Source organism: Astatotilapia calliptera, chromosome 16, assembly GCF_900246225.1.
Source record: "Astatotilapia calliptera chromosome 16, fAstCal1.2, whole genome shotgun sequence".
NCBI lineage: Eukaryota > Metazoa > Chordata > Actinopteri > Cichliformes > Cichlidae > Astatotilapia > Astatotilapia calliptera.
This window is the reverse complement of record NC_039317.1, coordinates 26,151,299-26,162,076: the sequence shown is the minus strand read 5'-3', so window position 1 is coordinate 26,162,076 and position 10,778 is coordinate 26,151,299. Positions and strand designations below refer to the sequence as shown.

At 38.9% G+C, this 10,778-nt stretch overlaps 1 protein-coding gene across 4 annotated transcripts; it reads right to left on the bottom strand.

Moving 5' to 3' along the window:
* Positions 1 to 278: 278 nt before the first annotated feature.
* Positions 279 to 9,321, bottom strand: LOC113007636 (histamine N-methyltransferase-like). Of its 4 annotated transcripts, none has more exons than XM_026144360.1 (8): positions 9,239 to 9,319; positions 7,930 to 8,033; positions 6,567 to 6,713; positions 4,561 to 4,613; positions 3,595 to 3,702; positions 2,017 to 2,147; positions 1,758 to 1,851; positions 279 to 792 (listed from the first exon to the last, which is right to left on the bottom strand). In XM_026144360.1, the coding sequence occupies exons 3-8, from the start codon at positions 6,701 to 6,703 to the stop codon at positions 431 to 433; spliced, it is 885 nt and encodes a 294-aa protein (XP_026000145.1). In that variant the 5' UTR covers positions 6,704 to 6,713; positions 7,930 to 8,033; positions 9,239 to 9,319; the 3' UTR covers positions 279 to 430. The 4 variants fall into 4 exon arrangements, with proteins under 4 accessions (XP_026000145.1, XP_026000147.1, XP_026000144.1 ...); XM_026144362.1 differs by lacking the exon at positions 9,239 to 9,319 and adding an exon at positions 8,307 to 9,189; XM_026144359.1 differs by lacking the exon at positions 7,930 to 8,033 and having other exon boundaries at positions 9,239 to 9,321.
* Between the last annotated feature and the right edge of the window lie 1,457 nt (positions 9,322 to 10,778).

Below are 10,778 nucleotides of genomic sequence, written 5' to 3'. Positions count from 1 at the left end.
ACTGAAAACTGAACTGCTTAATGTTCTGTTTACTTTTAGATTTTGATTAATACATGTTCCAATGAAAACAACATAATGGGGTTGGCAGTGGAGCACCGAAGCCTGCCAAATACAGCTCATTAAAAATGATACGACGGTGAAATCTAAAGCTAATGTCCGAAGCAGTTTACGACTTATTTGTGAGACTCATAACAAACAGTAGTTATAACCAATTCACTTATATACAAGCATAACCTTTGATTTTACAGAACTGTTAAGAAATGCTCTAACAACAGCAGTCTATGGAGTCATTATTTTATTAGTAAGTAGACAAAATATATAAATGGAAGCAGGTGTGTAGATATCCTCTACCCAGCTTATTATATACATCAAGTGCAAAATAAATCAAACAATGTGATCCACCTACATTTACTATACTGACAGTACATGTTTAGGAGAGCTGGTCTAGTGATATTGCTTCAAGGTTGTTGTTGAAGATAACTTTACCGTTGGACTCTACACTACAGTCTGGGTGCCGAAGCATCTCCAGGACACCAGCTCTGAGCTCAGGTGAAGCTGTGTTACTGAAATCCAGCACCTCAGTGAGAAAATCAAGAAGCAGCTCTCCCTTCTCATCCCCTTCAGTGAAACACTCAGTGATATCCATCTGAGATGGCAGCTCATAGCTCTGGTAACGCACTCCCTTGGAGTCCAGGAAGCTTTTGATGTCTCCAGTGGTCACACACTGACTTATGTCGGGTTGACACAGCTGTGCTCTGTAGGTCCGCCACAGCTTCCCCCAACCACTCTTGCCTGGAACAGATGAAAAAGAGGCTATATTACAACAATGACAATTTGACAAGCAGGTGTTTAGCACGGTCACCATCCTAATTTCTGTCTAGAATTGGCCAGAAACTGAATCATACTTGACTGAATAAGTATAAATGAATAATGACTTGCTGGTGGTACAATGCGGGGAGAATTCATCCTCATATGCATCAGAGCAATTTTTTCACCATGGAGATGCTTACATGGATCACGTTGCTACATCGCAGCTCAGGTATTTAATAAATTCAGAGGAAAGACTCAGAGGGAAGTAAGAAATAAGAAAAAGCTTTAGCTCCTTCAGGATTACACTCAGAGCCTTGTTTATTTTCCCTGTTTAAGGTTTTTGTCTTGAAGTTAAAAGTTACATTTTTATGCATCTACACATTCACGGATTCACATACCAGGAGCAAAGCAGATGACACGAACCTCAGCATACACTGAAGATGTCGAGGAGATCGGTGTGTGCTAGCAAACTGTCTCTTTTGTTGTCTGCAATATTTATGGACTCATTAGTGCTGACATGGGGAAAAAGGTCAGACTAATATCAAGGCTTTTTTATTTTTTTTTTAAATGAAGGACTGGCTGTGAAGAATCTCATTTGGGTTGAGACTGGTTTTGGGCAGCATGGCAGCATGAGATGTCTGAGAGCAGGTGTCTTAGTAAATTGAGTTTTGGCCACTCTTGGTTTTCGCAGCAATAAATTTGAAAATTTTTACTGAATTAAGTGAAAATAAATAAGTTAAAACAGCAGTATAACTGCTGCTCTATATTCTGAAGTTATGTGCGTGTACTATATATCAACTGAATGCTGGAAAAGGTTTGGTTGTTTCTGTAAGATGCTGTTTTAAACCTTTCATCTCCAAATGTATTGCATGTATAAGCAGTATGTTCGTTAGCTATTTGCACCATAATTAAATCGCCCACATGAGAGAAAGAAAATATCCACTTACCAGACACTAGAATTATGAGAAGCTTCCCATTTTTACCAAGAAGACCCTGGAAGAATCTGACAGTTGCTTCAGGATCCTTCACGTAGTATAGCATCTGTCGATTTCACCACAGATAATGAGCTACTAACTGCATTCACAGAATGCCTAATTATAACGCTGTGCCAGGCAGTTGTTCTAATTGGATTTACTGCTGCCATTTGCCAGAAATGAATGTAACCCAGCTGTGTAAAAAACACAGGGTATGCTCATCGACACCGACCTGTATCATGTGAATGAAGTCCACCTTCTTGGTGGCCTTTTCGGCTTTCCAGTGCTCCTCAAACTCAGAGGCAGTCATCGTGTTCCAGTTGAACTTGATGTAATCTAAATCTGGTTTCTGTGACACTAAAACTGCAGACAGATAATTACTTAGTTATTTATTACAAGTTAACACCGAAATAAAGCTGGCATGAAATTTTACAGCTTAGAGTGGCTGATTTTTTTTTTTCAGGCCACAACGGAGCTGACACTTGTCACAATGATGAGAGCATTTCTGTAATTTGCACCCCCCCCCCTCTAAAAACAACGCACTTGTTTTGCATCACACTTCATTAAAAACAATGGAGACCACTTGGCACAACCACACAGAGACCTTTGAGAATGATCACAACGCATTGAAATTAAAATGTTACAGTGTGTTTGAAACTCTTTGCTGTTCGTGCATCCACCACTGACTTCCAGCATGACAGGTATTCAACTTATCGTAAGTTCATGGATTCATTTACATGAGCTAATTGCATCTGCAGTCGTAGGCTGGTAGGTCTTTTGTGGGTGGAATGCTGCTTCTCCAACAGAAAATAGGAGGTTCATTTACTCCATCAATATGTCTCGGAGCAAAGTTTAAATGTCATACATTTTACTTTATTTCTCTATGTCGACATTACAATCCCCTTAGAATGAACCTTTTAATCATTCAAAGAGGTTTTTTTCTTACATATCATATTGCTATTTCTTACACACCCAGTCATCTGAGGGGTAAAGGCCATGAAGTACACCTCCAGGAGAATAGTCCTAATTGTTTCAAAACCAATTACCAATCACACTTTCACCAAATTCATAGTCAATAAGAAAGTCTGGAAATCCTCTGCAAAGCAGATCATTCGGCAAATTAGACCATCCAGTCTATAAGATGATAAGCTCACCCATCCCTTCTTGTAGAGGCTTACACTTCATGTTGCATCATTTGTAAAAACGCAGCATGTGTCTGCTATCTTGGGGAAACTTAAACACCTTTTGTTTTCTTTGAACTGCAAATCTAAGGGGACAATTATGATCAGTTCCACAAATAACAAAAGATTTCAACATGCTTTAAAACATTTTTAAACAGCAAAGGTGTCTCTCATTAGATTGTAAGTTGAACAATGGAAAGAACCAGCAACAAAAATCAACAATGAGGAACGGGGGAGTCCCTGCTTTATGCATTATTTTTAATCAGATATCGTGTCTATAGGAGTTTTGGGTGAATAATTGGTTGTAGCTTTAATGTATGCAAGGATCCTGGTCAGACAGCAGCAGACTTGAAACTCGTAACGATTCAGTGTTTTACTCACAGATGCTTTAGTCGGGTCCATTCTTACAGACATTAAGGCTAAACTCTACAACGCCACTGGTGGTTAAATGACTATTTCCTGCTAATATATGAACCGGTGAATTCTTAAGATGCTGTTTTTCACCAATAAAAATATAATAATATCCTGTTTTGCTTGTAAATAAATACTGAACCCCATTTTGGACAGCTGAGAATACAATGATTCATTTTGTGTTGTGTGAGAGAAGTGTGTGCCTGTAAAGACTGTACCTTTGTAGTTATATAGCTGCTGGCGGCTAGGCTCCACCACCTCGTTATCCACCGTCACCCCTGGGTGCTTCTTATGGAGCTCAGAGAGCATCTCTAGGTCAATCTCACCTAAAGGCACAGGCACACTTTTTATTTGGAAGACAAAGTCGCAAACACAAATTTGACCCACTTTCCCACAGTTCCCGAACTGCTAAAAATAATTGAAAATAAAATTTCCACTTTTAGCCAAACAGATCAACATCAGTTGAAATGGTGCAGGAAGCATCTAACAGCATGTTTCAGTTTTGCAGAAAATCATACATTTTCTGTTGCAGTAATTACAGAAGTGAAAAAAAATGTAATTCAACACCATGAGAGATAGTTATCACAGCGATACCGTTTCAGTATCACGTAACCAGGGATTTGGCTCTAATTCTAACTGAAGGTGACAGGTTGCCATGTACAAAGGAGCTCATGTGGACACATGTTAAATCTTTTAGATTGAATAATATCTTTCAGGGGAGTTTCCAGTCATTCTAATGTATTTTGCAGCCGAAAAGAGAATCCGTAATGCTCCAATATGATTCTGACATGACAGCTCAGTAAATTAAAAGGATTGGCGGAGACATAACCAAAGGGTAACAGCTCTCTGGGGGCATGTACTGGGTTTGCTCAGGAAAAATATTAACCTTGCTGTATCACGGGCACTGAAAACAATGTGCAGTAAAGTTATAGAACAGCGAGGTCATGCTATCTGGCCTGGGTTGAAGATTAATCTCACAAACTGGACAGATGTCTACCAACTGCTGGCAGTGATAATAAGGGCAAAGTTTTGTTGTTTTTTTCCTGTTGCAACCATAAATGAAAAAACTGCAGCAACAGCAGTAACAGATGGCTTACGCAATGTCTTGTCACTTTCGATGCTGCGCAGGTCGCGCTGCTTTTTAACGCGTCACATTTAGACCAGTGGTAACAGAATTTTCTTACCAGCTCCACTTCCAACTCCAATGACATTCAGATGTGACTTTCCATCTCCAATGCTGAGGAGAGAGCAGATAAAACACTTCAGAAAGGTTCACATCCTCCAACCTGTGACATGTGGGTCACATTTTTGGGCTTGTAACTGTCAGTTCTCCCTGACACTTGGGCATGTGAGATGTTCTGAAGTAGCGACTGAAGAATCTACAGATACCCAGGCTTTGATTATTGCTGTGGCATGTTCTGTCACTCACTGTATGATTTTTAATAACACCTTTTTAATTTACTCATGAGTCACATCTTTCCAGATTCCTCTCTGATCTGCTTTTTAGACCTGCACAGAAGAGGAGAGGGTCTGTTTTTCTGCTGCATGTCAATTGCCTCCTACATCAACAGAAAATAACACAGGAAGAGATGGAATTTCCACAGCAATCAGTCATTGTCTTTTACAATCACATATTGTTTGGCTGGTTAATCTAGCATGTACACTTGTGTAGGCAGTTATTTGATTCTGTGAGTGAAACGGTACTTACATATTCCGCTTTGGGCTGTAGTGCAGTCCTAATCACTCAGCAATTCTGACTGCTTTCAGCAGTATTAAGCAGAGCACATGTTGACTGATTGACACAGCTTAGTCACTAAATGGTCTGTGTGCTCCAGATCTTCCTTTTCACACTGTATTTTGTCACCTCTCGACATATTCCAAATCGGTCTGAAGGTATGAGTGGCTGATGCTTATCATCACAAGTGGCCCAACATTAAAACTAACCACGGGTGAAATGAATAATATTGATCATCTCGTTAAACTGTAATTATCTAGGGTCCAGGCATTTATGTGTATGTTTTTTAAACCTATATCACTGATCTAAACATTGCTCAACTGGTCAGGAATGCCATACAGAACATGACAGACACCCTAAAGTGGTTGCCCGGCCTTCAAACTCCCTATTTGCATAATCCATAAGGTGCAACAGAAGAATCCAGTCCAAGAAGGCTCCACAGATTAGCTGTAATTGCTAATTAATTGTAAATGCTCATAGGGCAATCATAGAGATCCATGCACAGAGATGTGTGTAGAGATGAGTCTTTGACACACGGGATACTTCAACAATATTGTAGTTTGGTTTTAATGTTGTGGCTTATTCTTAATGATATTTGAAAGGTTTCAAAATGACTTCATAGACTTTGCATAGTTAAGTAAAATAAGAAACGACACACAACAAAATATATACTTTATAATGCCTGATTGTATTTTTTTCAATTGACTCACATCTAATAAGATTACAATAAATGGTTGCCACCCAATTCCCACTTACTTTTAACCCTGACTAATGTTGACACTACCATGCATCTAGTCTAAGGAGCTTGGAAAGAAAGCAATTTTCTTCAAAAGAAACTTAAAGAAGTCCAGACTACCGTGGCTTAGATGAAGTCTACCATGACCTAGATGACTGAGAACCTATACAGACATATCAAGTGTCAAAGTTAATTGGCTGTTCTTAAGGGTTTTCCATCTATCGGTCCATTTTCTTTCACTTATCCAATTTGGGATTGCAGTTTTGGACTAAATCCAGATCACCCAGAGAGCACCCATGAGGATACAGGAAGAATATACACAATCTACACAACCGGCTGGTGGATTTGAACCCAGGACTTTCTTGCTGCCAGGAGATGATGCTAACCACCACAACACCAGACATGAGTTAACTTTTTATTCAATTATTTTACCCAATCTACATCTCAAATTACCATATTAAAAGGAGCTGAGGTTAAAGGTTATTAACGCCTCCTGACTTATGGTACTCTAGTTTATCAGCTTCATTTTTAAATCATATGTTTAATACAGTTAAACCTTACTGTATCAGGTTTTTAAGGCTTGCACCAAAGTTTTGACAGTAAATGATTGCTTAGCTTTAAATACTGCTTTGATTCTCAGATTCAGCTGTAGTATAATGCATGCCATGTTGAATGGTATGGTCGTGCAGAGTTGCTCAAAGCTGTGTGTGGTAGATTACCTGGCCAGTATATCTGGCAGTTTATTGTGGATGAAGTCCCGCATACACTGGTGTTCAGACGAGCGCTCCAAAAAAAGCTGGAAGGATTTCTGGTATCGGTCATCATCATTAACCAAACTCTTGAGGGAAGATGCCATGGCTCACAATCTGCCAAAAAAGAAAAAAAAAAAAAGTATTATTTCAAGTGAGCATTAACATGCTTGCTGTCATATAAAAACAATGACCTGCCACGACGTGTTACTCAAACACTGTTAACAATGACACATCTGGATCATTTTTGCTTTTTATCCCTGAAAAATAAGTTTTCTTACATTGAACTTCACCTAAGTCAACATCTCCAAAAGCTTTCCTGTATTTATTCTTCACTTCAGCTCCCATTGTACTTATCTATAGGAATACTAAAGCTGAGCATGCATCCATGACTACCAGATCTTAGCAGTCATTACAGAGCAGCCTGTGTATTTAGAGAAATGGCTTAAAAGTGAGAGCACAGATTCTGAGCCACTGCTCTCCGACGGATATGTTTCTTTTATTTTCCCAACACATCCCACTTTCCAGCAGTGAGAGCTGTTTGATGTTGGGTGCCCACTATTGGCTTGTGATCAGACACTTATGTAAATCTGAAACCAATGACCAATCCAGGAACTAAGACAAAGAAAAGAAAAACCTAAATATATGACAAGCCACCTACTATAAATGTGAATTTTCTAATTTATACATTTTTTGAGAGACCGTCCTAAAAATACCAGACCATGACATGTTTCTAGTACTTAGGTTTAGCAATAACATTTGAAATCATAAATCACTTTCATATGTCCATTTATCTACTTTCTTAAATGCAGCAGATGCTGACATTTACACTGAGCTCAGCTAACATAGCAATAGTTAATCCAGTCTACCTACACTGTTTGATCAATAACTGGTCAAGGGTCTTTAATCAACCCTGAAACAACACAAGTATTGAAACAGACAGCCAACAATAGCCGAAATCATGTTTTAACAACAGTCTGTTGTCAACTTACATGTAACTGAATCAATGTTGAACACTGCTGTTGAGTCCTACTCCCTTTTGCACCACTGATCAATATTAGAACAGCAGTAACATCACTACCAAAGGTCCACAGGACCATAGTGGTATTTCAGCTAATATTTAATACAGCACACTACAAAGAATACTTCAAAATATTAGCACAATTATAACATTTATCTTGGCTATAGATAAAGGATAAATATATTTAACTGTACAATTTAACATTAGGCTCTAACATGCAAATAACAGACAACTTCACATCAGTTAAAGCAGTTTATTTACTTTATTATCATCAGGGTTGGTTTAAAATTTTGTTTGTCAATTTACTCCTACATTTTCATCCAGACTCCCTTCACACCGTCTTGACCGTAGCTGTGAACTGCCTGGGTAAAGCAGACTTCACACTGCCACATTGACCAACTGATGAGTTAGACCATCTGGAAAAGAAAACACCAAAGCAAAATATTTATAAAAAATGAATAAAAATATGATAAAAATATGAAAGGAACACACTTTGTTCTGATTTGGGCTTAACTTTCTCCTAATTCACCCTAGCTAGCATTATTCTACCAGGTACAGTAACAGGCTGACTTCAGTATCTGGTCACTGTGACGGTCACAAATCTTTGTCACAGTAACAATGAACATAACACATAACTGGTAAAAAAAATACATTTTACACAAACATTAGACAAATAACTGAATGCTTACCTGATGCACTTACAGGAGACATCTCTGGGGTTCTCAAATGTTGTCTACCACAGCATCAGCAACATTAATCGCTGACTTTTCAACATAATAATGTGGCAGAGGTGAAACCATCTTTAATTTCGACCAACTATAAATTGTTGACTTTTCAGCCTCACTGGTCAACTACAAAAACCCCTATGAATCAGTCCTATTCCAGTGTCGACACGCTGTTTGGCTTCACTGATATCTTAATGCTGATCCAACATTAAATTAACATTCAGATTTGACTCTCGACCACAGCCACGTTTCAGATGAAAAGTCAGTATTTCTTCAGTGACTTCTTGCTCTTCTAAAGGACCAAATATTCAATGACTGATCCGCAAATCCAGAAAAATGTGGGCTGGGATTACCTCTGCGTCACCTGAGGCATGTTCAAACGTGCACCTGTTGCCAATGACAAGTTTCCAAAGCATATTACTAAGTTCCAGGAATAACCAGGAAACCTTCCTTTTCATGGGTGAATTAAAACAACGTTCACAATATAACGCTTGGCCATCGGTTTCAAATTAAACCACGTAAACGGGTGATGTTAGAAGGACAGTCTGATCAGCAGCACTGCGGTCAAGTGAGCCCTCACTTACGAAGTCACAGTGGGAAGTGAGTAACTGTGTCGTGGAAATAGACAAAATGCACACCATAAGAAAGTGCAAGAGAAGTGAGGACGGGTACATCATCGGCGGCTTTTGGCTGTCGGCGTCTTAGCGGCGGAAACACAACTACGCCACACAAACACGGGAGTCTGCTGCGTCCATCGACGCGTAGGCAGCTGCTAAAACAATTGAAAGCCAGCTGTTGCTCGCTGAACATGTGTCGCAGAGCCAGCTTTGCCATATTTGTTTATGATTTGTTAAACAGCAGGAAGATTGAGCTAAAACACGGCAGTTTTCACTTACATGTGCAGAACTGATGTCCGGATGTCTGCCCGGCTGGAATAAACCCTCCCACCAGCGTCTCCGCTTGGCTTTATGCAGAGCGAAGTGCAAAGGACACAGGGCGACAGTGCTGTTTGTCAGATTACGTTATAAAAGAAATACCGTGTCGTTATTTTACATTCAAGAAAAAATAGTGTTTAATGTGTTTGGTATGAAACTTGGACACTAAAATGCTTTTTTTTTTAAACCACAAGAGAAATTTTACATTTATTCTAATTTCATGACAGTTGTATAACCATGCACTTCCGTGTCAATAATTGTGTTTTTTTTTAAACAAATATTTTAGTAAGTTTTGTCTGAGTTGTTATGTAGGACATGATGTAAAAGTCTCTTTAAAGGGGGTTCCGTTTAGCATGAAAATGAGGATATATTATTTAATTTGAAGGAAAGGGAATTAAGTAAATGTCAAGTCTTGTTTGTGATTAAGAATTGCCAGACACCGGAATCAGGACTAGAACTCAAATTAGACTGTTGTTATGCCACAGATCCCTTTTGATGTGCTTTAAAAGAGCGTACAGGGGAGGAGGGGAGGGCTGCTGGTCTTAGTGGTCTATAGCTAATAAATATAGGTCCGGTGGTCAGACATACAACTAGAACAATATTCATTTCATTGCAAGGACTCACATTTGTTTTTTTGTGGGGTTTTTTTTTTTTGGGGGGGGGGCATCAGCATGTTATGCAATGAAAAACAAATGTCTGCAATCGCACTATCTAGGCAATTAATAACAACTGCATAACTGAATGAGCTAAAGTGAGCTGAACAAGATCATTCTTTGGTCAGTGTGACCCCTTGTCTGAGAAGGTGTAGTGAGGGGTTAAAGCGGTTCGGAACAATCAGAACAGTTTTCTGGCACTTCTAGTTAAAGAGTAATTAAATCTGATAGGCAGGCTAAGCATATCACTGTTGAATGACTTTAATTTTTTGTGTGCTGCAGCCTGTCGTTGCTTCCAGTGATGCCATGGAGATAACAGCTCAGGAATAAGAAATTTAGATATTGGAGCTATATGCTGAATTATGCTAAATTATGTGTTTGTCTTGCAACACAAATTGAAGTTTCTTTCTACTTTCTGTTATGTACCCTGCCTATCACCCTATGGTAGCTGGGATAGGGATAAGCAGAAGAGACTGGATGAATGGGCTGGTTTTGTGTTACATGAATAGGTTGGATGAAACATCAGGCTGTTTAGTGTGGGTTATACTGATTAGTTAAAAGTTTACAGTGATGCCTTGTGGTTTGCTGGTTACATCTAGAGTACTGTTACTAGGTTACATCAATTTATCTTTAAGGTGATGGTGCTCTTTAGATTCACTCACTGAATTCTACCTTTTGTACAAGCTGGGGTTTGGAAATCAGCCATATATCATTTTCCCCACATGTATAATCTCACTTGAACTTCTGGTCATGAGACTCACACTATAGCTGGGAAAGAATATACTTTGAAATGAAACTGATGAAAAATATTTGGCCTTGGACAGATTTATAGTTATGCAGATATTGAT

What these genes read in the sequence shown, in the direction of transcription:
- LOC113007636 (XM_026144359.1), bottom strand. Translation starts at nt 6,703, where the DNA reads ATGGCATCTTCCCTCAAGAGTTTGGTTAATGATGATGACCGATACCAG. An exon ending in TGGAGTTGGAAGTGGAGCTG is followed by an intron (nt 3,703 to 4,560) that starts GTAAGAAAATTC and finishes CTGTGCCTTTAG; the next exon opens with GTGAGATTGACCTAGAGATG. An exon ending in ACTTCATTCACATGATACAG is followed by an intron (nt 1,852 to 2,016) that starts GTCGGTGTCGAT and finishes TGAAATCGACAG; the next exon opens with ATGCTATACTACGTGAAGGA.